Source organism: Myxocyprinus asiaticus, chromosome 8 (genome assembly GCF_019703515.2).
Source record: "Myxocyprinus asiaticus isolate MX2 ecotype Aquarium Trade chromosome 8, UBuf_Myxa_2, whole genome shotgun sequence".
In the NCBI taxonomy this organism is placed as follows: Eukaryota; Metazoa; Chordata; class Actinopteri; order Cypriniformes; family Catostomidae; genus Myxocyprinus; species Myxocyprinus asiaticus.
In genome coordinates this window covers 33315515-33342531 of record NC_059351.1, presented here as the reverse complement: position 1 = coordinate 33342531, position 27017 = coordinate 33315515, and the positions used below count along the sequence as shown (strand labels likewise).

Below are 27017 nucleotides of genomic sequence, written 5' to 3'. Positions count from 1 at the left end.
ATCCAGTTACTATATCTACATTTTTGCTATTTTTATAAGGCTCATTGTACGTATTGTGGCAGTTTCCTGGTGAAACAAACACTAAAGGCGCTACAACAACAAAGACTTTCATTCCCTTTTACACAAATCATGAGTAAAACGGCAGATTATCAGTTCATGAACACTTACTTTTTGTACTGTTCCTCAAACAATGCTATCCTATGACTTCTAAACACTTTTACTATTGCGACTGATAGAGTTTTGCACTTGCATATGCAATGCAAAGGACCGGGGTACTGAGCACGCAAGTCTATATATGAGCCGAAAGTGTTGCAAATGCCAAGGAATGACTGGCTGCATTAGCAATTGCTCTTTTTATCTCATATTTGCTTTTATGACACTATCGGTTAGGTTAGGTCTAGGTTTAAAGTTTAGGTTAGGGAGGTACATTTTCTTTATTTAAATCTCGATAAATCATAAACCTTAAATATCTCATCTCTTTGGGAGACTAACTCCCTGTAAGTGCCACACAGTAGCCATTACACCTAGAAACTTCTATAATTCGTCTCATGTGCCACATAATATCATTAAGCAAAAATGTTCCCCCAGTCAGATAATTGAAGCACATACAGGTCTCTGTCTCACCTTTCCTGTGCATCCTGTTCTCCTCCAGAAGTGGCATCATAAGTCTTCTGTTGCCCAGCGATCCCACCCCAGTGTAGACCAGAGGCATGGGTTGTACCACAACTGGTACTCTACGAGGGTGGAGGTGGATGGGGCTGGAGCAAGGAGGCATCAGCTGGGGTATGTGCAAAAATGATTGCCCCCTGAGACTCCTGGATGGGAGAGATGCCACCACTGGGCCAGAGCTGGATGGAGACATCTTCAAACGTGGAACTGGGGTTATGACAGAAGTAGAGGAAGATGAAGGCAAAGATAATGATGATGATGGTAAAGATGACAGAGACTTGCAGGAGGGAGGGGACCGTGGACAAAATCGTATTGATGATGAGGATGATGAAGGAGATGAGGACAAAGATGACGATGCTGAAAGTGATGGGGAAGTTCTGGCTCTGTTGGTGGACAGGTCCACGGGCTCTGTTTGCGTCTGGAAGGGGTCGGAAAGGAATCGTATGTTGTCTGACTGTGTCCGAAATCTTCGGTTCAACACTAGCACACCCATCTCTGTATAGTCATGGATCACAGGAGACTGAGAAAAAAGACACACAGGATGAAATCAATTGACTATGTCAATTATGTTTTCGGGGAGAGTACTTCAGATTTGCACTTTCCCAGCAAATATTTTCAATGGCCAAAAAGCCACAAATATGATAAATAGATATTTTTAGCAACATTTTTATGTCAGAACAAAAACTTACATTCTTCATTAAAAATTATTTACAAAAAAGGCTATAGTGTAACTCCATGTCAGCTATAAATGCATGTAAACACTTGTTTTGGTAACAGTTGCACATGTGCCGATTTGTTTATTAATTTGTTAAAAAAACAAATGTTTTTAATTTGTTGAAATTATTGTTTCCAAGACTTTCACAAGTCATTCTTGCATTTTCAACAAATCTATATCTTTAAGCACTTTTCCACCATCGGGTTGAACGGTTCTGTTTGCAGAATTGCATCGTTTCCAACCAATCTGCGGTCACTGACACGGTTCCGACTAGAACCGTTACTTACTGTGCTCCATTCGGCTCAATATTGGAAAGTTCTAAAAGTTAGCCAACTAGATTAGATATAGTGCTAAATGTAGTCAAAACATAGTTCTGGTCCAGGGCAAGTGGCAGTTCCCTCAACAGGCCCTAAACTCTCTAACACTGGCCCCAGGCCAGCGGGCCATCCTTACTGCTGAACCCTGAATGTAGATTTATTCATTTGGCAGACGCTCTATACAAAGTGACTCACAGTGCATTCTGGTATACATTTTATCAACATGTGTGTTCCCTAGGAATCTAATCGAATGCCCATGACCATGTCATTGTTAAGGCCCCTGCACACTTCCTACAAAATGGAAGAACTAAAGGGAGTGACATCATTTAGAACAAAATCTGTGTTTTTGAGTTTGTTTCAGTAGTTCGTAGCAGCTTGCGGGGCCAAATTTGAGGAAAAAATTTTACCGGCTGCTAAACACCTTATTACTGCCATTGGTCCACATCATTGGTAGGTGTGACCCGGAGCTCTAGCTACTTTGAGACCAGTGTTCAGTCAGTTAAGACAGAGACTATTTAGCAGAGACGGGCCACTTCTATTAAAATGAATGGGAGAAATTGGAACCCCAACCACGAAGATCTAGTGCCCAATGGTCAACGGATGTAGAAAGGAAGTCCCACCTTACAGATAAAAAAAGACAATCACCTTTTAGATACAGACATGGCCTGTCAATCATCTCGAGAAGCATATGCGCAATAGCTATACAAGTCAGGAAAATTGTGTTTTTTTAAAGTAAGAGGTAAAGAATAACAATTTATGATACCAGCACTGTCAGATTTTACCGCTGATTTGAAATCTGTTCTTTGATCATAATCTTGACCAACCGTTTTTGAGATTTTGGTGTTCCCCCATTTAAACAGATAAGAGCTGCACTGTCATGACTAACAGTAAAAAGTCTCCTGGGAGCATTCCAAAGATAGCCGCCAGTGACTTGCTAGAAAGACCTTGGTTAAGATTTGTCAATATGAACACACCGGCGTGCAGAGTTATTAGCAAGCTAGTGCAAAATTACCTACAGTACATCTGTAAGAAATTTGCATAGAGACATTTTCCAATAACATGTTATGTGATTTTTTTGTTTTGTTTAATTAGTCTACAAAAGTAATTAAATCTACTCAAATTCTCTCAAGTGCCCATTCACTCTTTTGTGTTGTTGCTTCACCAATATGCCTTCTGCAGCGAAAGACATTCACACATCTGCCGAAAGTATGGTTTGCCTATCATCATTCTTTTGTCTGTATTCTGCCCATTAACACTCTTTTATAAATCCTTCTTTGCAGTATTATCAATGTCATCATAAATGACAAAAACAGAATGTAATCGGTACATATTATGGCCTCATATAGGATGTTAGCACATTAGCTCCATGAATTTAGAATGTAAGCAAGACATATCACACATTATCTACTGCATATATGTTACTTTAAATCATCATCGAGTAGTTAAAACAGCTTCTTTTACTTTTTCTTTTACTCGTGTTAATTCTACTCGTAAAATCAGGCATGAAGTCATTGATAACACATTGTAATGTAATATTAATTAGTCCTCTAAATGCCTCCCACAACAGTGTGGCCAGTGTCTGAATGTTTGCAAACAGTATGTCGTAGCTCAGCTGTTTCAAACTTATTTTTACCTCTGGACAAGGAACAAGGAAGAACTTCTCCATAAGTGTGCAGGGGCCTTAAGTGCCATGCTTTACCTTGACCTAAAGGAACCCTATGCACAAAACTATTGTATGTATAACCTTTACATTAAGGGTACCTTTGAGCTTTATATTTGAGGAAAACACATCACAAAAGGTGCAGAGAAAAAGGTAAAGCAAAAAACAGGCTTTTAGACATTTACTGACTCAGCTGTTTTTTGGAATTAACATCTGTAAATCGACAAAACATCCCATGTCTGAAGCACTCACTCAGGCTCAATGAAACCATGGACAAAAAGTGGTCCGCTAGCAGCATTATTTCTAGCCAAAAATTTTCCCTCTGTTTTTTACTGTGGTTGACTTGGAGGCTGTTCAGCCAAAATGGAACATGTTTAGAAACTTCATCTCTACCCCGTTTCTCTCTCTCCAAACTCATGCTTTACCTTTCCCACCTCCCTGTCCCTCTCCTCCCACACAGCCCTTATCCAACCCCTCGTACAGGGGGCTACCAGTCATTATGACTAATTTTCTGAATCCAAATAACTTCTGGTGAAGACGGTTTTAATAGGGGGTGAGCAATATGTTTCCAAAAAAAAGGGGCTTGGCGTTGAGCCCACTCAAACAAGAAGCACATTTCTGCGTCTGTGCTGCCTGTTGATTTAACGCACTTCAAAGCTGGGCTGCGTGGCCCACGCACATCCTGCACTCGACCTCTCCTGTCAAAAACATGGCAGTGACAACTGTTAAAACAGCTAGAGCAGGGTGCAAAATGTAGGATAGTGTGTGCAGGCTAGGCTAACCTGTGCATGAAAAACGAGAGCAAGAGAATTAGGGGTTGGGATAGGCACGTGCATACTGTATATTTATATGGCCAGGCTTGTAAATCTGACAAATATCCCGAAGACTCCAAGCATGGGACATCTTAATCGACACCTCTTGGAAAAGCTTTTATCAGTATGGCAAAAGCAAAGTGAAGCATATTCACATACTGTGTCAACTCGGTGTCATGCACCTTTTAAAAAGAAATTTTTTAGGGTGCACTAATGGCTGTCCTGGCTCACTTCGTGCTACTCAAAATGAGATGACACATGATCCCAAAGAAAAAATATACTTCTTAAGAACTCCTGAGTTCTTAAGAAACTGAGTTCTTTTAATATGTTTAAAACTAGTTGGTCTAAATATTGTAAATTTGATAAACATTTAAGGGGATATGTGTTCAAATCCATAACAAATTTAAAACTTCACTTTAAACCAAGCACAATTAAACACGACAGCCAGTGATCACCATGCATTTCCATTATATGATATTTTGATAATTCCTTTAGTTCCACGAGAAGAAAGACATACGGGTTTCGAATGTCATGAGGGTGGGTAGATAACAGAATATGGCAGAAAAGGTGCAACTTTTACTAGAAATTGTACTGACCCAATATAGACTTGTGAATTTTTGAACAGCATTGCAGACAAACGTCATGGTTACTTGTGTAACCTCCGTTCCCTGATGGAGGGAACGAGATGTTGTGTCAATGTAGTGACACTAGGGGTCACTCTTGGGAGCCCGAGACACCTCTGGTCTTTGATAAAAGGCCAATGAAAATTGGCGAGTGGTATTTGCATGCCACTCCCCCGGACATACGGGTATAAAAGGAGCTGGTATGCAACCACTCATTCAGGTTTTATGCTGAGGAGCCGAGACAAAGTCTGGACATTTCAGCAGGTAGTTCAGTGTGGTGGCAGGAGGGACACAACATCTCATTCCCTCCATCAGGGAATGGAGGTTACACAAGTAATCATGACTTTCCCTATCTGTCACTCACTCGACGTTGTGTCTATGTAATGACACTAGGGGTCCCTATACGAAATGCCACAAATGGCTGAACTGTGTTACGTGAACTGGCAGTGTGTGGTGGGCAGACCACTGTGTGCCTCATAGCCAGCACACCAGGTCGACACGTAACCTCCCCCAACATAGTTATGAGTGTCGAACGGCCCTTTGGGGACAAGTCAACTACCCAAAAGATAGAGACAGGCTAACCCAGTCGTGGCCTCTTTTCCCCTTCTCTTTTTCCACTCCCTAAAATAGAAGGGGGATTATCCAATTGGGCCGCCAGGTCTAGTCGGGGGGTGTCCCTCACAAGGGGAAGACACCATGGAGACCACACCTCTTTCCGACCATGTGGAGAGTCTTCAAGGTAGATCCTACCCAACGGGGGAGGAGTTACTACAAACATGGAGACTGGGGCAGAGGGGCTCTGCCCAAGGAAGACACAGTTTGCCAACAGGGAAACGAATTAGCGGAAGATATACATCGCATGGGGTTAGCCTTACAGGGAACCGCCACATGCGGAGCACCTACCCCAGAACAGGACTCTTAGTTAGCACGTGTACTGGGCTGGCAGCGAGTCTCTCTGAAAACTCGACTGCCACAGGGCTCGGAGGAAGTCAACCAGGGAACAAAGTTTGTGAACACTACTGGGAATTAATGGCGCACGTCTTCAGCTCAAAAGGAGGTGGAAGGCGCTATGTGCAAGTGATACACCCGGCCGGCTATCCCGGGCTTATCCGCTTGTATTGCGTGCCACTACCTGGGACAAAACCGGTTCCACCCGGAGGTTGTAGAACCTTGCAAAGGTGTTGGGTGTTGCCCAGCCTGCTGCTCTGCAAATGTCTGTTAGAGAGGCACCCCTGGCCAGGACCCAGGAGGCTGCTACACCCCTGGTAGAATGGGCTCGTAGCCCTATCGGGGGTGGCATGTCCTGGGTGTGATATGCCATAGTTATGGCGTCAATGAGCCAGTGGGCGATCCTCTGCTTGGAGATAGTGCTTCCTTTCCACTGTGCACCAAAGCAGACAAAGAGCTGCTTAGAGATCCTAAAGCTCTGCGTGCGATCCAAATAGATGTGTAAAACGTGCACCGGACACAGCAACGACCAGGCTGGGTCTGCCACCTCCTGGGGCAGCGCTTGCAGGTTCACCACCTGGTCCCTAAAAGGGGTCGTGGGAAACTTGGGCACATAGCCCGGTCGGGGTCTCAGCATCACGTGAGAGTAGCCCAGACTGAACTCCAGGCACATTTCGCTGACAGAGAACGCTTGCAGGTCTCCTACCCTCTTGATGGAAGTGAACGCAGTCAGGAGGGCAGTCTTCAAGGAGATTGCCTTAAGCTCGGCTGACTGCAAATGCTCAAAGGGGGCTCTCTGTAGACCCTGAAGAACTACAGAGAGGTTCCATGAGGGAACGAGGCACAGTCTGGAGCAATTCAGCCTCCTGGTGCCTCTTAGGAACCTGATGATCAGGTTGTGCTTCCCTAAGGACTTACCGTCGACTGCATTGTGGTGTACTGCTATGGCGGCAACGTACACCTTCAAGTGGAAGGGGACAGCCTCCCTTCCAACCTCTCCTGCAGGAAGGAAAGCACTGATCTGACTGCACATCTCTGGGGGTCTTCCCTTCGGGAAGAACACCACTTAGTGAACAGACGCCACTTAAAGGCATACAGGCGCCTCGTAGAGGGAGCCCTAGCCTGAGTGATCATGTCTACCACTGCAGGTAGACTCACTGAGGGAAGCGCATATTTGCGCAGGCCAGGGAGCCAGCTTTGTGCCAGCACGTCTATGCCGAGGGGGGCCTCGGTCAGGGCGTACCAGAGCGGGCAGTGGGAGGATTCTTGGGAGGCGAACAGGTCCACCTGTGCCTGTCCGAATCGACTCCAAATCAGCTGGACCACCTGAGGGTGGAGTCTCCACTCTCCCCTGAGGGTAACCTTCCGTGACAGCGCGTCCGCTATAGTGTTGAGGTTGCCCGGGATGTGAGTGGCTCGCAGCGACTTGAAGTGCTGCTGACTCCAGAGGAGGAGACAGCGGGCGAGTTGTGACATACAACGAGAGCGCAGTCACAGGCCCGTCCACAGGCCGGCGCTGCATGCCCATTGCAATCAGTGCCCCAGCCCGTTTTGGAGGCATCCGTCATGACCACGATGCACCTGGAGACCAGTTCTAGGGGAACACCTGCCCGTAGAAATGAGAGGTCGGTCCAAGGGCTGAAAAGACGGTGACAGACCGGCGTGATGACCACATGATGTGTCCCGTGGTGCCATGCCCATCTCAGGACTCGAGTCTGAAGCCAGTGCTGAAGCGGTCTCATATGCATCAACCCGAGTGGGGTGGCTACCGCTGAGGATGCCATATGCCCCAGGAGCCTCTGAAAAAGTTTCAGTGGAAACGCTGTTTTCTGTTTGAACGCCTTCAAACAGGCCAGCACCAACTGGGTGCGCTCGTTCGTAAGGTGCGCTGTCAAAAAGACTGAGTCCAGCTAAAAACCAAGACAAGAGATGCTCTGAACTGGGAGGAGCTTGCTCTTTTCCCAGTTAACCCGAAGCCCTAGTCGGCTGAGGTGTGAGAGCACCAAGTCCCTGTGTGCGCACAACATGTCCTGAGAGTGAGCTAGGATTAGCCAGTTGTCGAGATAGTTGAGAATGCGAATGCCCACCTCCCTTAACGGGGCAAGGGCTGCCTCTGCGACCTTCATGAAGATGCGAGGAGACAGGGACAGGCCGAAAGGGAGGACTTTTTACTGATACGCCTGACCCTCGAATGCAAACCGCAGGAAGGGTCTGTGTCGAGGAAGGATCGAGACGTGGAAGTATGCGTCCTTCAGGTCTACTGCCACGAACCAATCTTGATGCCGGACGCTCGCCAGAATGCGTTTTTGCATCAGCATCTTGAACTGGAGTCTGTGTAAGGCCCGGTTCAGTACTCACAGGTCCAAGATTGGCCGCAACCCACTGCCTTTCTTCAGTACGATGAAGTAGGGGCTGTAAAACCCCTTCTTCATCTCGGCCGGAGGGACAGGTTCTATCGCGCCCTTCCGTAGGAGGGTAGCGATTTCCACGCACAAGGTAGGAGCGTTTTTGTCCTTGACCAAGGTGAAGTGGATACCGCTGAACCTGGGCGGGTACCTGGCGAACTGAATCGCATAGCCGAGTCGGACGGTCCGGATCAGCCATCGCGACGGATTGGAAAGCGCAAGTTCCGAGCAAGGGGGACCAAGGGGACAACGTTGTCGGACGTACCGGCAGGTGGGGCCTCGCGGTGGGGTGGAGCTCGAGGTGCCACACCACGTCGTGGCCGTGCTGAGTCTAGAGACATCGAAGCACTTACCTGGCTCCTTGTGACCACCCCCAGAACAGCCTGGGACGGGGAGGAAGAGGCCTGTCCTTGTAACTCGTGGAGACTGCCACATCGGGGGCGGCTGTGTGCCACAGCTGGGCACTCAGGGGCGGGAAGACCACCGCTGGAGCGCCAATCCTGCAAGGAAAAACCCGTGGACGGTAGTCGTGATGACGACCGTGCGCACCGGGTATGTGACCCAGGGAAAAAGGGTACTGTTGGGTACCACAGCCACTTGGGCATGCGGCGAAATCAAACAAAAAGGAAACAAAAGATTTTCCACCCGGCCCTCCACCGGGGGATGGAGTGGTCTTCTTACCAGCTCCAGGTGAGTGGGCTTCGTTGTCCATGGGTCACCTGTCTCACGGGCGCTTTGACGACCTCTGTGGGTTCTTAGCAGCCGACTGTGAGACGGGTGGCGTCTGCTTCCTCTGGTGGGCTCCACGCCGGGGCTGGGCTGCGGCAGAGCCGGTGCAGTCACCGCAGGGGGACGCCCTTGGCGACGAGCAGACGGGGTGCGGAATCTTGAGGATGTGCCGGATAGCCTCCGTCTGCTGCTTCACCGCCGAGAACTGCTGGGCAAAGCCCTCAATGGTGTCGCCGAATAGGCCAGCCTGGGATATGGGGGCAGCAAGAAACTGTGTCTTGTCAGCCTTACCCATCTCAACCAGGTCGAGCCAAAGGTGGTGCTCCTGGACCACTAATGTGGCCATTGTCTGCCCGAGAGACCGCGCTGTGACCTTCATCGCTCGGAGAGCGAGGTCTGTCGCCGAGTGCAGTTCCTGCATCAAATCCGGGGCGGAACTACCCTCGTGCAGTTCTTTCAACGCCTTGGCTTGGTGGACCTGCAGGAGAGCCATGGCGTGCAGGGCAGAGGCGGCTTGTCCAGCAGCGCTGTAGGCTTTAGCTGTCAGGGACGACGTGGACCTACAGGGCTTGGACGAGAGCTTAGGGCGTCCGCACCAGGTGGCGGCGCTCTGCGGGCATAGGTGCACCACAAGCGCTTAAACACTGGGGGAATCGCCGTGTAGCCCCTGGCCGCCCCGCCATCGAAGGTAGTGAGGGCGGGGGAACTGCGGAATTAGGGCTGGGCAGTAAAAGGTGCCTCCCACAATTTCGTCAGCTCCTCGTGCACTTCCGGGAAGAAAGGCACTGGAGAGGGGCGTGGCTGCTTTGAGTGGCGCCGCGAGCCCAGGAACCAATCATCAAGCCGCGAGGGTTCAGGGGAGAGTGGAGGGTTCCACTCTAACCCGACGCTCATGGCCGCCCCGGAAAGCATGTCCGTCATTTCAGCATCAGCCTGTGACTGGGCAATCGTCCCCGAGGGCAGGAGCCTAGCTGAGGCTTCTGCGTCTGACTAGACAAGCCCGCTCTACGATGCTGCGCTCGAGAGCTCATCATCTTTGCGGGCTCCGAACAAGAGGCCAGACTCTCCGTGAGACGAGCCGGCGGACTCATCTGGAAGCCCGACTGGGGCAGACGAGAGTGCTGGGAAATGGGAGGTCCACGGGGGATACCCGGCAGAGGCGATCCCATTGGGTTCCCCCAATCGCCCCCAGTGCTAGCCACGCTGGCCTCATACCCGTAGGTTGGAGGACCGAGGCGGGGATCCGCTGGGGTGGCTTGCTTTCTTACGAAAGCAAGCCGCAACCACAACGTTGCCATGGTCATGTTCTTGCAGTGAGAACATGAACCATCCACAAACGCTGCCTCCGTGTGGGTCGCGCCCAGACACGAAAGACAGCGATCATGACCATCCGAAGTTGAGAGATAACGACCGCAACCAGGAATAACAACAATCGGAAAGGCATCTTTAAAAAGACGTGTCTTTAAAAAGACATTTCATGTGTGCCGCTCTTTTAGAGAAATATACTCTTTTAGAGGAAAAAGCTCTTTCAGAAAATATACTCTCTTTTCTGCCGAAGCGCCCAGGGGCGTTCTCTTCAGTGCACCAGTGCAGAGGAGGGAGAAGCCGCTGAAATGCGCCGTCAGATCCAGCAGAGGTGAATGAACAGTAGAAATTCAGCTCAGTGAGCATGACCGTTCGGCTCCGAAGAGAAAAGCTGAATAAGTGGTTGCATACCAGCTCTTTTTATACCCGTATGTCCGGGGGAGTGGCATGCAAATACCACTTGCCAATTTTCATTGGCCTTTTATCAAAGACCAGAGGTGTTCTGGGCTCCCAAGAGTGACCCCTAGTGTCACTACATTGACACAACGTCGAGTGAGTGACAGATAGGGAACACCTTTTTACTTACAATAACTAAGCACCTTTATTATTAAAGACATAAATATTTATTTGGAAGTTGCATTCAAAATCCACATGGTTAAAAATTCTGAGGGGGCAGTTGGAATGTACCAAGACACCTCTGTCAACATGTATCATATTTTGCTCACAAGTGAGGTGCAGCAAAGAGAAACAGGACTTATCACGTGCCAAACACTTGAGTTTTAAAAGCCCCTAGTGACTACACCAGTGTGGTAAACTTTGACCTCTTACCTGCCTCTGTGACTCCGTAGGCTCAATTTTGACTGGCAGGGATGGCATTCCATCCAGCATCAGCATCCTGATAGCACTATTTCTGTGAAAGATGACAGAAAAATAGTGTTTGACTTCAATAACATCAAGTGTTGATTTACAGTGTGTTGTTCTGCAGATAATTAGCTGCATTAAGGAACAAAGGAATCCAATGTGTTGGATTGTAGCTGTGATGACACCACAGGCAAACAGCTTTCAATCATTGATTCATGTCACTGATCATGTAGGAAGTTGTGCTTAGTGACAGACCAATACACAGACTGTGTGAGGTTAACAATAAACATATGTTAGAGAGCAGACCAGAGGGTTTATTAATGCACTAATATATCATTATAAGAAGTGTTTTACTATCAGAGATATTTTAAAATCATGTTTTTCTTTTTTCAAGATCAGAACATATGCTTTGAGTTTTACATTTATCAGTTTATTTTGAAATTGATCTATAAGATAAATATCACATTCTGTTTACATCCCTAAGAGTGAACACACTAGGCAGCTCAAAAGACCTCTGACTCTATTGGCTGCTCAATTTTTTGTTATGATAATCAATAATAATGTAACATAATAATGTAATATATATTTTTGATTGCTCAGAATTGTAGTCTCTGTTTTAGAGTTACGTTGTAAATTACAATACAGAAATGGCAAGTTGTCAGCAGCTGAGTAAGGCCCATGTATCTAAATTCAGTTCAGATATCATTAAACATGACAACAGATAGTTTTAGTGAGCAAAAATGTATCATTAGGATTTATCACAGATTTTAGAGTGCTGTATTGTGTTTGTGATTTTGTGTGTGCGTGTGCGTGTGTGTGCATGAGTTTGTGTGGGTGTTTATTTGAGAATTTAAACCTTGCAACAGTAAATTAAATAGTGAAATGTTGATGTGATAAATGTCATATGAATAAATTGCCTCCAAATTCCAGAAGGCAGAAAATGAGTGAAACATGTACATTTGCAGAAATGACTAGAATTCAACTGGACATGATGTTATATTTAGCACTATATTGTACTCTACAAATATCACTGAAAAAAAGGGATAACCAGAGCCATTCTAGGGTCAGTGGACATTCGGGGCTAGCCCAGACCTCTGGATACGGGGCCATCCTTTGATGAAATATCGAAATATAGGCTCATACGCTTTACATTAAATGTTACATCTGTGAGATGTCCTTTATGTATAAAATATTTAAATATTAATGAAAATACAACTAAAAGGTCCCACTAACGTTTGTCTCAGCTTTAGATATGCTGGAAGATCAGAAATTGTGTTTTTTTTTTTTCTCCACAATTTGAATGCCCAGTTCCCAATGTGCTCTAAGTCCTCGTGGTGGCGTAGTGACTCACCTCAATTTGGGTGGCGGAGGATGAATCTCAGTTGCCTCCGCATCTGAGACCGTCAACCCATGCACCTTATCACGTGGCTTGTTGAGCGCGTTACCGCGGAGACATAGCGCTTGTGGAGGCTTCACGCCATCCACCGCTGCATCCACGCACAACTCACCACGTGCCCCACCAAGATCAAACCACATTATAGTGACCACGAGGAGGTTACCCCATGTGACTCTACCCTCCCTAACAACCAGGCCAATTTGGTTGCTTAGGAGACCTGGCTGGAGTCACTCAGCACACCCTGGATTCGAACTCGCGACTCCAGGGGTGGTAGTCAGAATCTTTACTCACTGAGCTACCCAGGTCCTGAAATTGTGTGCTTTTAACACTGTTCTGAAAACGCTGATTAAAAAAAAAAAACACTAGGCTATATTGTCCCTTTCACCTTGCCGTATTTAGTTAAGAAGAGAGCAGGCTGTGAGTAGGCTAAAACAGGTGCTTATGACAAAAAAGTTTCTAGTTTTTCCATAGTTTGTGATGTTCATGACATTGTGTCCAGTGTTGGCTAAGTTACTAAAAAAAGTATTCCACTACAAATTACTAAATACTTCTCTAAAATTATATCATATTACTTTACTGATTACTTCATTGAAAAAGTAATCACATTAATAATTACTTTTAAGTTACTTTCTAAAAAACTTTTTTTGTTTTTCCGCTCAACAAATAAAACAAAAGATGTCTATTTTCTCCTTGGTCATTGTCGCACACTCTTCAGCTGTCACAGAAAGGCTAACAGACATACATATGAACATATGAATTCACATTTCAATTAAATTACACATAAATAATATTTCTTTTTTAAATATTTGTATCCCAAATATGTACTCAAAAGTAATAAATTATTGAAAGTCAGTAACAGTAAACTGATAACAAGAATTTAAAATGTAATGTATTACACTACTTTTTGTGCATAAAAGTAATTCGATTACAGTAACTAATTACTTTGTAATCCAATTACATCCATCACTGATTCGTGTCTTCATAAAAGAGTTTTGCAAAAAATGCAAATGTCCTGTCTCGGGTCATAAATTTAGCAAATTCCTTGAGCACATCTGTACCTATATATTACTCTTTGTTTTCAGGGTTATATATCTTTAGGTTTGGTGTTTACTGCATCTAACGGGATGGGCCATATCAACACAGTTCCCAATATCTCACCAAGACAAGAATGCTGACCAGACACAGCCACAATCGCGGGTCACGACTCACGAGAGCTCGTCTTGCAAGCGCACATGCACGTGAGCTGGAAAGCAACTGCCAACATAATAGCGTGTGTACTTTGTACTTTGATTATGGTGTGGTGGTTATTTGGTGTTATCGATATTGAAGAAAGAAAGGTATAATTTATGTATATACTACTTTATAAAATATTAAAATATAATATGTTTGTATCAACGTGATCTACTAACATCACTACAAGAAAAAATTCGGGTTCAAGCCCCAGAAGCCCAGCCCTAGTGACGCCCAAGTAACCTGCAATTGTTATCTCAAGGATCTATTTCTACTTGATCTAACACATAACAATTACTTTCATTGGTGTACTCTAATATGTCGGTTTGATTTATTCAGATTACATCAATTTTTTGCCTTGAATAAAACCAGTTAAAGAAATATTCTGGGTTCAATACAAGCTCAATCAACAGCATTTGTGTCATAATGCTGATTACAAAAAAAAAAATAAATAAAATAAATAAATAAATATATATATATATATATATATACTGTATATTTCCACTCATCCCTCCTTTTCTTAAGGGGCTTACAATGGAAGTGAATGGACCATTTCCTGGATAGTTTAAAGACAGAAATGTGTACAGTTATAATTGTATAAAACTTTTAAATTCAATTTTCTGTTTAAACTTGTTTATTACTTGAGCTGTGAAGTTGTTTACATTTTAGATCATTTTGGTCATTTTAGGGTTTTCAGTGTTAGTGTCATGGCCATGAAGTTCAGAGAAAAGGTTAGTAAGATTTAATCACACTAAAATCATGTTTACAAGCATATTGTTTACATCTTGTGGCTATAGTTTTTAAACAGTGAGGATTTTAACGTTTACGGTTTGACTCTTCACTTCCATTATAAGTGCCTAACTGTTACACAGATTTTTGCTTTTTTTTTTTTTTTTTTAAGGAGTGAAAAGTTAACATTTATTTTTGTGGTATGGTACAATTGCTGTTGGATTGAGTGTGACTTGTATTGAACCCAACATATTCCTATAATATAAATGTTACCACATAAACCACTTTTAGGTTACCTAACAAAACATTTGTTTTTACAGTGTAATGCATACTAAACTTCTGCTTCATTAATGCTATTATGAAATATATCTGGTCATGTCACCATTGCACAATCCTTTACTGGAAGGTAATCACATTTGAGCAAATTATTAAAACAATATTAATCTAATCTTACAGGCCATCATTCCAACATTGTGAATTTTCACTAAAACATTAATTTCAGGAATGAAACACAGTAATCCATGTGCTCACATACTTGCATAAAGAGCATTCATAAGTGTTGCAAAAGTCTGAATGGTCCCCGGTCATTGGATGCCACAGGGTTAGTCCTGCTCTAATAGCTCAGCAGCACTATTAAGTGAAGGAGGTGAATTATATCTGGAAATCACCTGATTTCTTCCTGTTACTGCAGCACTTGCAGATTCATTAGAGGCTGCAAACTGTTGATTGTTTTAGCTTCTGTTGACCTGGTTAGTTTACCTCTGTACGTGTGTGTATGACTGTAATCCCTGGCAGACAGGAAGTGAGAGGAAACGGGTGGGGTCCCAATGGGCTGTGCCCACTTAAAATCCCTGCTCCTGAATGCTGTGTACATCCATGCGAATGCCAGTGTGTTTCGAGACCGAGAACGCCCAAACCCACTTTAATGGCACCAATCTGAGGACACTACACTTACTGATACACCCTGTGAATGTGCTTATAAAGAGGAATCCCACTTTAAAGCATTGCTGCACACCACACCCAGGTGCGGCTAATCAGCACCCCACTTGACATATGACTATACAGTGGAGGGCAAGATGTGTTACACAGACGTGTGTATATAGTATTTAACACCTCATACTATATAACACCTCATACAACATCTATGAGGCTTAGAGTTTTGTTCTAAGATACAGCCATTAGAATGGTTTGGTTGCTTGGCCTTTGTGGTATTTGACATTTCCCTTACACTTGGTCTAAATTATGTGGTAAACTGACAAATTTGTATTTGGAGAAATTTTTCCAAGCACTTAAAAGATTTTCTTTGGCATCTTTGATATAGTGGCCATAGTGTCAGAAATCCTAGGAAAGGTCATCCTCACTCATAATGAGACACAGCATGCCACTAAAGATGGATATCCAGATGTCCAAACAATTGCTCTGTTACAAAACTAGGAACTGCAAACCTAGAAAACATTTTAAGGCATCACAGGAGAGCTCCTGACACAAGACTGTTGAAAAAGGCAGGTAGCACCCATATGCTGCCTTCTACCTCGTTTGGCCAAGATCTAAGGCAGCATCATATATCAACAAGATCACATGGGAAATTGTTTCTAAATGTTCATGACAGTACCCTGAAATCAACCCCATTCTGCTGAAATAATGACAAGCGCCATCCCCATCAGACATTTTTGCATCAATTCAGTTGTCTACTTTCCGTCTGGTGCTACTCTCCAAGACACAGGTCCCATGGAAACCAGGAAGTATTCACAAAAACAATAATGAGTTTAAACCAGAGTTTGCATTTTCCCTTTAAAATAAATGTTTTACTTTACTGACGGTTAGGTTTAGGGTTGAGGTTTGGTTTGGGTTAATAAAATATGCATTCCTGTTGACTGTATTTTGTAATTTACAACTACGAATACAACTCACTTTTGCTGCCACACTGTGGACATTTCACCGCAAACTGGAGCTCACATGTGCCCATATGCTCAAAAACACTTCCAGCTTCAACCACAGGGGGCAGTGGTTCAAATTTTGGTAAGCACAGACCAATTCCAACAGCAGAACTTTTGACATACTTTACGAATTCGGAGTGAGATCAGTCTGCGCATGTATCCTTCACTGAGATGGCAACCCCAGAATCCATTGCAACGAGCTCAGTATAGAAAAGAAAAAAATCCATGATGGTGGATGAAGCAAGATCAATTTTGACTATAAATAAACTCAGCAAAAAAGAAATGTCCTCTCACTTACAACTGCTTTTATTTTCAGCAAACTTAACATGTGTAAATATTTGTATGAACATAAAAAGATTCGACAACTAAGACATAAACTGAACAAGTTTCACAGACATGTGACTAAAAGAAATGGAATAATGTATCCCTGAACAAAGGGGGGGGGGGGGGTCAAAATCAAAGGTAACAGTCAGTATCTGGTGGACTCATGGACTGCACCAGATTTGCCAGTTCTTTCTGTGAGATGTTACCCCACTCTTCCACCAAGGCACTTGCAAGTTACCGGACATTTCTGGGGGAATGGCCCTAGCCCTCACCCTCCGATCCAACAAGTCCCAGACGTGCTCAATGGGATTGAGATCTGGGCTCTTCGCTGGGCATGGCAGAACACTGACATTCCTGTCTTGCAGGGAATCATGCACAGAACGAGCAGTATGGCTGGTGGCATTGTCATGCTGGAGGGTCATGTCAGGATGAGCCTGCAGGAAGGGTACCACATGAGGGAGGAGGTTGTCTTCCCTGTAACACACAGCATTGAGATTGCCTGCAATGACATCAGTCCGATGATGCTGTGACACACCGCACCAGACCATGACGGACCCTCCACCTCCAAATCGATCCAGCTCCGGAGTACAGGCCTCAGTGTAACGCTCATTCCTTCGATGATAAATGCGAATCTGACCATCACCCCTGGTGAGACAAAACCGTGACTTGTCAGTGAAGAGCACTTTTTGCCAGTCCTGTCTGGTCCAGCGAAGGTGGGTTTGTGCCCATAGGCAACGTTGTTTCCAATGTCTGGTAAGGACCTGCCTTACAACAGCCACCAGCCTCTCTCAACCTATTGCGGACAGTCTGAGCACTGATGGAGGGACTGTGTGTTCCTGGTGTAAGTCGGGCTGTTGTTGTTGCCATCCTGTACCTGTCCCGCAGGTGTGATATTCGGATGTATCGATCCTGCACAGGTGTTGTTACATGTGGTCTGCCACTGCGAGGACGATCAGCTGCCATTCCTGTCTCCCTGTAGCACTGTCTTAGGTGTCTCACAGTTCCGACATTGCAATTTATTGCCCTGGCCACATCTGCAGTCCTCATGCCTCCATGCAGCATGCCTAAGGCACGTTCACGCAGATGAGCAGGGACCCTGGGCATCTTTCTTTTGGTGTATTTCAGAGTCAGTAGAAAGGTCTCTTTAGTGTCCTAAGTTTTTATAACTGTGACCTTAACTGCCTACCATCTGTAAGCTGTTAGTGTCTTAACGACCGTTCCACAGGTGCATGTTCATTAATTATTTATGGTTCATTGAACAAGCAGGGAAAATATTGTTTAAACCCTTTACAATAAAGATCTGTAAAGTTATTTGGATTTTTATATTATACTATCAATAAAAATTACAAATAAATAAATACATAATTTTACTCAATATTTGTGAGTTCTATATATTTTTATGATTATTAGAATATTGTTTTGTTAACTTTTACACATGCTAACATCAAACTATTGGAACTAATAGTGAGCTGATTCTCCTGTGCGCTTCTCTTGAGGAGCTCTATTTGGTGTCCTATGAAGTTTCTGCCAATGTAGAGCATTCCAGTTTAGTCACTTATGGAGTTCCAATCCTGGAAGTATGCTTCCTAGTCAGGCAGCTGTCTGTATAGGCAGCAGACATCAAGGCAGCTTACTAGATATTAGAACTTTGCATTTTGGTTCAGACCTGATCATATTTGCTATCTTATGATGGTTTCCCCTCAGCTTTCTTCTTTGTCCAGAAATAGACCTAATGTGGATTTGAGAATGCTATCACCGGAGGTCTAACAAAGCAAGTCATCCTTAGCACATTCTTTGCAATGATTCAACATTTTTGTGTAGATGTTGGGCAGTTTCATCAGAATGTAACCTTGGGTCATTGCTTCCTTCCCGCTGCCATGCTACTGATAACCAGCCTTACCCACAAAGCCTCTTGTACAAACATCTCCTTCATCTCCACTCTTCCCTTTTCTCCTTCCTCCGCAGGACAGATAACACACACATCTGGGTCTTCACTCATAAAACCTTAGGACACAGATCCAAGATAAAACTTTTCCTCTTTAAAATTGATCTTATTAACTGTTTGCTGAAAAGTTGAGCAGATCCAGCAACAGTGTTTGGATCCATCACCAAGACGCAGACTTCTTCTGGATTCTCCTGCTTTGTGTAATTGTCTCTTGCCAGAAAGCACTGTGTGACTTCAGACTTTCCATTTCAACAGAGCTCATTTTCCTTGGCAGGACAACATCTGTCGGATAGAGCCAGGACATTGTCAAACCTCCAAGAGAGAAAAAGTGAGAGAAGAGAAAAGAGGAGTGTGTGTGTGTGTGTGTGTGTGTGTGTGTGTTGTTGTTGTTGTTGTTGTTGTGAGGAGTTCTTCAGGACAATTTTGCTATTACATTATTTGAAGAAACTAAAGTGGATTTTTAAAGAATGAATTGGCCAGGCCCTTTAATACAAACAATGCCAGGAACAGCTTCGGCCACAAATGTAAACATTCAATTTTTCCAAACTGACCTCTCCTTGATCTGAACAGTTCATCTGAACATATCTCGCCATTGAACTGACTTGATGTTCTCTTTGTTCCTATTATTGATTTCTCTTTGCCAATCAATATTGAAGAGTTCTAAATGGCAGAAGAGTTCAGTATCTTTGAGTCAGTAAATATTAAAGGACACATGATACAACTGAGGGACCTTTTGGCTGGCCATTTCACTCGTACCTAGTGGTGATCCATTGTCAGCAGTTGTAAAAAGATTTTGGAATTATGACTACAATAATAAACATTAAGGACAAGATTTTGATGTATGAAAGCCTTGAATGCTCTTCATGGATGGAATGGTCTTCTCTCTCAGCTTTACAATCAATGCTTTGTGTGAGGATTCATCTGCTCCTCACATTCTTCAAAAAAAATCAAAAAAAAAAATAAATAAATAAACACTACAGAACATCTCCTGGAGGTTTCTCAAATTTAGTTCTGAAATCAGGCTTCTGTATTTTCCACTTGCCTTCAGAGAGAAGTAGGACTGAACACACTAACTTTCACATCTGTTATTGATTTGAGGGGGACCTGGAACCCCACAGTTTAAATCTATCAGTGTGAACCGAACATAGGTTAGTATTTACTGACCTCATGTGGGACCTTCTTGCCTCTTGCCATTCAGGTGACAGCAGGTCAAGACATATTGTCTATAAATGGAATGTCTATAGATGTCTATAACATTTATTGGAAAACTGGAATATAATCCAACGACCATCTTTTCCGTTCCTTGATAAAATGTACTTCAGACTGACATACTGTATACAAGTGCACTCTGAAGAGTGAAAGTGTCTCAAGATGTTTTTCCTACCATGCAAACTACTCAACGAAACCTTGAGATGCAGTGTACATTTTTTCGTTCCTGTCTTCCTGTCTGTAATTTCTTCTTCATCTTCTCTTTTTTTGACACTATGCTGCATGTTGTAAGACTATCCAGAGTTCTGCAGCATTTGTAACAACTCTATTATTGCAGGTATGAGACCAGTTTTAGTGCTCCTTTTACTATGGTGAATAGTAAAAACTTGCAACCGAGTCTGGTCTCTGATTAGGCCAAACATATGACAAATGGCCTCCTGGTCACAGCTTGGACTAGTTTGCTGTGCTCTCTTCCATGAAGACAGCAGGCCAGAAACATCTGAAGCTCTCTTTCTGGTATTCCTCTGGATAGGGTGAGACAGATGTGTGTAATTTGACTTGAACTATTGAACCACATGCCGTCAAACTGTTTATTATCAGAGGTCTGGCACACACCAGGTTGCACAATATCTGAAGGTCATGTTATTAGGCAATATTGCACAATGCTGCAGCATCAATTGTGAGGAGTTTGTGAAAAATGTGTTACTTGAAAATGATTGCTCCAAACAAACAGGGGCACAGGAAAATGTGTATGAACCATCATTCCCAAATGAGCAATACATACACAATAATACACTGACAAACAATTCCGATATATACACAGTGACTGTGTGTTGAGTTGCTTCCTGTTTTACCATTAAGGGGCAGCCTCTCAAAGTGGGCCTGGTCTAAATCATAATTAATGGTCTTCTCTGAAGTTTAGAGTTCATTGTGCTCAGCTGAGCAGTTCATTGTGCACTTTATAGGGTGTTCTGTCTTGCAGTCTTCACAATACTGATCAATACTTGCTTTCGAAAGGGAACAATATAGATACAGAAGCGAATCAAAAACATTCTCAACAGTATTGGAGTGGCAGCCTGATCACACAGTGAAATCGGAAAAAGTAGGTCGACTTTTCTTTAGCAAAAATCAGTACATGCTGACCGAACCTTAAAACACTGCCCCCAGTGGCCAAAGTGGTAAGTGTTGTAGGGTGTATATTCACATGTGAGCTCTTTTTATGTCCAGGAGAGGTCACCAAAATCTAGTTGTGAAGCAAGTTCCTTTCATCTGTACAGGATGTAATATAATGGAGAGGAATGCATATTTTATGGACTCTAATCCCCAACCCAAACCTAAACAGTAATAATGAAATATTAGTGAACATGATAAATTCCTGGATTCAATGTGGATACGAACCTGGGTCTCTCACCCTGCTTATACAACGCGCTTCCTGCCTCCTCCTCCACGTGACGCGTGACCTTACCAACGAGCTTACGTCATCCCTCTCATGAGCGCATGTCACAGAGATGTACAGAAGTGAACATTTGTTGTTAAAAAGTATATAAGTATTGTTTTGTTTCTCAGAATAATCAATTGTTTGCATTCAGAAGAACTTTATTTGTCAACTGGAGTCGTGTGGATAATTTTGATGCACCCTAAATATGCATTTTGGACCATCAAAAAATGGAGGACATTCACTTGCATTGTTTAGAGGAGGAGGCCTGAAATGAAATCCTAAAAGTCTTAAATTCTGTTTTGATGAAGAAAGAAACTCAGATACATCTTGAATGGCCTGAGGGTGAGTAAATTATCAGCAAATTTTCATTTTTGGGTGAACTATTCCTTAAAGTAGTTAAAAAAATATTATCTACATTATTTCAGGCTTTTGATGTTTTTCGCTCTTGATTTTTATGTATTTTCTCTGAACTGGTTTAAAATTGTGTTTATTCTTCAGACAAAGGAACCGTAATTACAAACAAACAGTCATTGTACTAAATTAGATTCAAGATGTTTAATGCAATAAGTTTAATATAGTAAAATTTTTGTTAATAATCTAATGAATAATAAAGCCGTTTTCACTGTTTTTAACTAAATAAACACTAAGAAGACATTTTCATTAATATGCACCAATATACAGTACATGTAACAGTACATTTTAATAACAGTATTAACCAATATACCTACATTTGGAAAGGTGAACATTTCTGAGTGATGACCCAAACAAATAATTGAATCAGAGTTTTGAATCGAGAATCATTTAATTAACTGATTCAAGGATGAACTGATTCACGGATGAACTGAATCACGGAAATGAATCAAACTTACCAGTTCGATCACCATTTTTGCTACAGAAATTGTAATGAGAGATGCTATTAAAACATCTTAAAGCTCTCATACTCACAAGTTGCAGAATAAGGATGGATCACAAAATTAGTCTAATGTCATGGTCTTTATAGGGTGATATAACATGTCCTTTAAAATCACCATGATATTCCCTTTGTTGCTTAATTTTATTTTGCCAGCAAAATCATCACAAGCTTACAGTGAGTATTTGATATATCGCCTTTCCCTGAAAACCACCCAATAAGGTGCTTGAAAGTCTTGCCTGTTCACAGCTGGAAGAGATCTGCTCACATTCCCATTAGGCTGTGCGGACTGGGGAGGCGGGGTGGGACTGGGGTGGGGGGGGTGGGGGTGGCAGTGATAGCCCTCCCCAGCTGTCCTCAGCATTGTGGGAAAGCCTGAGCCTCTTCTAGAGCGGTGCCAGGAAAGATTCCACCCCTAAAGAGCAGCGTGAGTGCCAGTAACCAAGCATGCTAACTAGCGTGACCGCTAACCACCCAGAGACTGAACATCATACAAAGACAAACCTAAAACTAAAGTGAGAAGGGGAGCAGAAGAACGCAGAGAGAGAGAGAGAACTGGGGAGAGGAGAAAGGAAACAATGTGATGACTAGAGATTACAAAACAGATAATGACAACTAAAAACAATATAGTTTCCTACATATCAACATTCATTTTTCTTTTCACATACTCTGGAGCACAACTAACAAGTTTTTGCACCTGAACAATATTACCCCTCTTCTCTGAGTGTTATGATGCCCCTGCTCGTAATGAGCAAGACAGCTGTGTTTGTTCTCCAGCAGTGCATGGTCACAGGGCTGGGTAAGAACTGTTTTTCCTTTTCTGCCCTCTGTGAGGCTGGAAAACTCACAGATGCAATGCAAGGCTGGGGAAAATAAAAAATAAAATGCTCTGAGAGAGCAAGACTAAGAGTTTAAAAAAGAAGAGAAGAAGTACATTATCACAGAGTTTAGCTCCTGCAAAATAATGCACCCTGAGAAATGGGGCTGAACACAGCTGTCTAGTTATGACAGATCTCTAACCAGTAACAGATCCCACATGAAGGTCTCTCGCTCCTCCTCGCTTCCTTCACTTTTGGAGGTCGGGCCCCACCAGGACTGGCCATGGGGTCAGATGTCAAAGTTCAGTCAAAGTGTTCGCAGGAAGTGCATCCGCTTTGGGCTCTGGTTCTATCCCTTTTCAGAGCTCTGGTTAATGGCCTAGGTAGTCACCAAGGAGAGCTGCTGTTTCCCGTACTGTACAGGAACCACCCTGCCACTTCACTCTTTGCAGGCTGGTGACTCACCAAGGAGGTTTGGTTCCTCTGATTTCTATTCTCTGTGTGCACATGTGTGTGTGTATGTAAGTGCATGTCTGCATGTAATCATCTAGGTTTCTATATCAAAAAGAGCTGCATTTCACTGAAAGTCAGTTTGAACACAAAATATTGAGCTAATCTTTGACCATCTTTGTGGTGCCTGATTGAAGTTAAATTTCCATTAAGCTGGCTTCAGTTCCAACCCTGCTAATATATGTAAAAAACAGCTTAACCAACCTAAACTGGTTTGCTAGTCTTAGCTGGTTTCCCAAAAATATGACCTGGTTTTAGAGGTTTTTTTTGCACTTGTCAGTTGCTCAAGCCAGGAGACCAGCTGAAGACCAGCTTGGTGAGGCTGGGAGACCACCTACACTGTCAGATAAATGTGAAAAATTGTACCATTAGAAGTACAACACCATGTCACTAGGGCAGTGTACCACCCATACCATTTTTTACACCTTAAGTTACTAATACACTACCAGTCAAAAGTTTTGAAACACTTGACTGAAATGTTTATCATGAACTTAAAAATCTTTTGATCTGAAGGCATATGCTTAATGTTTGAAATTAGTTTTGTAGACAAAAATATAATTGTGCCACCATATTAATTTATTTCATTATAAAACTAAAATTTAATTTTAAATTTAGTTTTTGAAATTGATGACTTGGACCAAATAATAAAGAAAAGCAGCCAATAATTGCCCAATATAGATGGGAACTCCTTCAATACTGTTTAAAAAGCATCCCAGGGTGATACCTCAAGAAGTTGGCTGAGAAAATGTCAAGAGTACATGTCTGCAAATTCTAGGCAAAGGGTGACTACTTTGAAGATGCTAAAATATAACACAGTTTTGATTTATTTTGGATTTTTTTTAGTCACAACATAATTCCCATAGTTCCATTTATGTTATTCCATAGTTTTGATGACTTTACTACTATTCTAAAATGTGAATATATATATATATATATATATGATAAAGAATGAGTAAGTGTTTCAAAACTTTTGACCGGTAGTGTATGTACCCTTTAAAGACAGACAAGGTTCAAACACATGCCAAATTACATGTAAAGTGTACAGTGTGTGTACATTTGAGAGTACTGCCCTGGTCTCAAGCTTTTGTACCCCTAAAGGTATACTGTTTGCAGAGTTTTTCTGATAGTGCAGACCATTTAAATTTAGCTAAGACCAACACAACCATCTAAGCCTGGTTTAAGCTGGGGTTTTATTTTCAACAGCAAAGACTATGCCAATTTAGTCTTGAATATATACTGACTGGACATATTCAAATGAACATGGTGCACCATAGCTGAATATAGTCTCAAATCCACAATTACATTTATATAGATGCTGTCTAAGGAATTCCCATTTCAAATACAATACTGATTGCAGAATCTTGCAACACAAAACTGTCCACACCTGATTCACACCCCCTCAAACTATCGATTTAGATCATGTTTGCACAAAGCCCACACATTCATCCTTAAGCACCTTTCCAGCTCTCTCTTTCGCCCACTTTGTGAACCTACAGGCCATTGACACCCCCCAAGAGGAGAACTTGCCAGAGCTAGCTAGCTCACTGGGCCATCCAATGGCCAAAGTGAGGGGAATGTTTGCTTATTTTATTGATGCTAAAATGCTTCCAAAAACAAGAGACCCAGTGACCCCCGAACTTCCTCACCCTGCAACTGCAGCATGAAGCTCATCCGGTGTAGACACGGCAGACACCAGACACCAATAGACACTCTGGGGGAACTCTCTCAGTTACAGTTTCTGTTCTGTGGTGCAGAGGATGCTGTATATTTTTAGCTGCTTAAAAAATGTGATTAACTAGTGCTGCGGTTTCTTGAAGGATTTCTAATTCTTTTTAGAGCTTTGAAGGTTTGATTGACTTGGGTGGTGATACCTTGTCACATATTTTACATGGAAGACCTCTGGCAGATGGGAAGAGGCAAAACCATCCATGCCAATCAGGCTAACAGATACAACAGCCCCAGAAGAGCTTTAGTACCTTACTGGTTTAAGACAAAGCTACTGTTCTTGAGCCTGATCATTGTTTACTCAGTATTTCAGTACAGTATATGCCATACTGCATTTATCATGTATTGTTGTTTAAAAAAGATGTCAGAGAGAGAGAGAGAGAGAGAGAGAGAGAGAGAGAGATTAATTACTTAGAGATAATTGTTTGTTAATTACTATGTTCCAACCATCCACAGTTTAAATCTGTTGATTTATGTTATACACATGTTTCTACTCTGTTTGATTTGATTATAACTTGTGCTTTGGCAACATTGTAACATACAGTCATACCAATAAAGCAACTGAAATTTAAAAAATTGAATTGAGAGAGAGAGAGAGAGAGAGAGAGAGAGAGAGAGAGAGAGAGAGAGAGAGAGAGAGAACAGTAGAGTGCAATACCAGTCTTTTGTAAGTGCTTAATGTACCCACCAGAAAAATAGAGCTCTAAAAGTGGTATATTATAGGTATAGACAGTATATGTAAGTGTTCAGTAAACTGTTTTAATTGACTATGAGAAGCATTGTACACCTTGGACTGCTAAAGCACCCCTTAATAGGACCTTATTGTCTTAAAAACAGGAAGAGACCCTATAGAATAAAAACTAAACACAAGACATCAATAGTACTGTAAACAAATTCTATTAAATTATAAATAATGCATTCCAGTAATATGATTAATTGTAAATGGGGTTTTATGAGGGATGTACTGAGAATTCAGCCCAAACTACTGAGGTCATAAAGTCAGTAGGCACATATTTTAAAATTATGCTAATATTTCAGCAATCATATCAACAAAAGTTGAAAAAAGCCTCCAGAAAATAGCCTACTTCTGCCATTATAGCAATAGCCATAACACTATTAAAGTTGAGCACTATTACTTCTTTCATATATTTCTTATCACTGTTTATGACAGAGATTACTTTTTTCTAAAGAGGCTTTACTGTTTACCCTTACAGTTATGTTTACACTGACAAGATGGAATGTTCAGCTTATATTAGCATTTGTAATAATATTCATATTTCACTTTATTTATCAGTAAAGCGGTCAAAAAACTTTAATTTATATTGTCAGGTCTAACTAGCAGCACAATGACAGCTGACAGGTCCATAGTCTAACAAACTAACAATCTAACACACAGGAGTCATAAACTGAAAGAAAAAGCATATTGGACAGTACTGACCTTGTTAATTAACCTCAGTAATTGAGAGCGAGAATCACTATCCTTAGAGCGTCTCCCTCTTTCTCTCACGTTTCTACCTTGTCGTCCTCTGTCGCACTTTCTGATGTTACCCCCTTCTCTTTTTCTTCCCTCCTCCGTGTTTCTCAGGAGGAAATGAATGGATGGCTCACACGGTGCTGTTCTACTCACAGAGCTCAGGTCACATGACCAGGCTGAATGAAGAGAGGGGGTGGACCCTCAGGCTGCCAGGCTAGAGGACAAGGAGTGTGTGTGTGAGTGGGTGTATGTACTGTACGACCATGTGTGAGAGAGAAGATGCCAGACTATAAAAAAGTTGTAGGTGTTTATATGTGTCAGTAAAGTT

The 27017-nt window shown here is 42.8% G+C and overlaps 1 protein-coding gene across 1 annotated transcript in view; it reads right to left on the bottom strand.

The window, feature by feature from the left end:
* klf12a (Kruppel-like factor 12a) overlaps window positions 1-26813 on the bottom strand; it is a 37543-nt gene extending 10730 nt beyond the window's left edge. Inside the window, exons 1-3 of the mRNA XM_051704421.1 lie at window positions 26654-26813; window positions 11012-11093; window positions 625-1189 (exon numbers count right to left, since the gene is read on the bottom strand). Of these exons, the coding sequence (XP_051560381.1) occupies window positions 625-1189; window positions 11012-11077 (631 nt within the window). The 5' untranslated portion in view covers window positions 11078-11093; window positions 26654-26813. The remainder of the gene's footprint in view (window positions 1-624; window positions 1190-11011; window positions 11094-26653) is intronic.
* Between the last annotated feature and the right edge of the window lie 204 nt (window positions 26814-27017).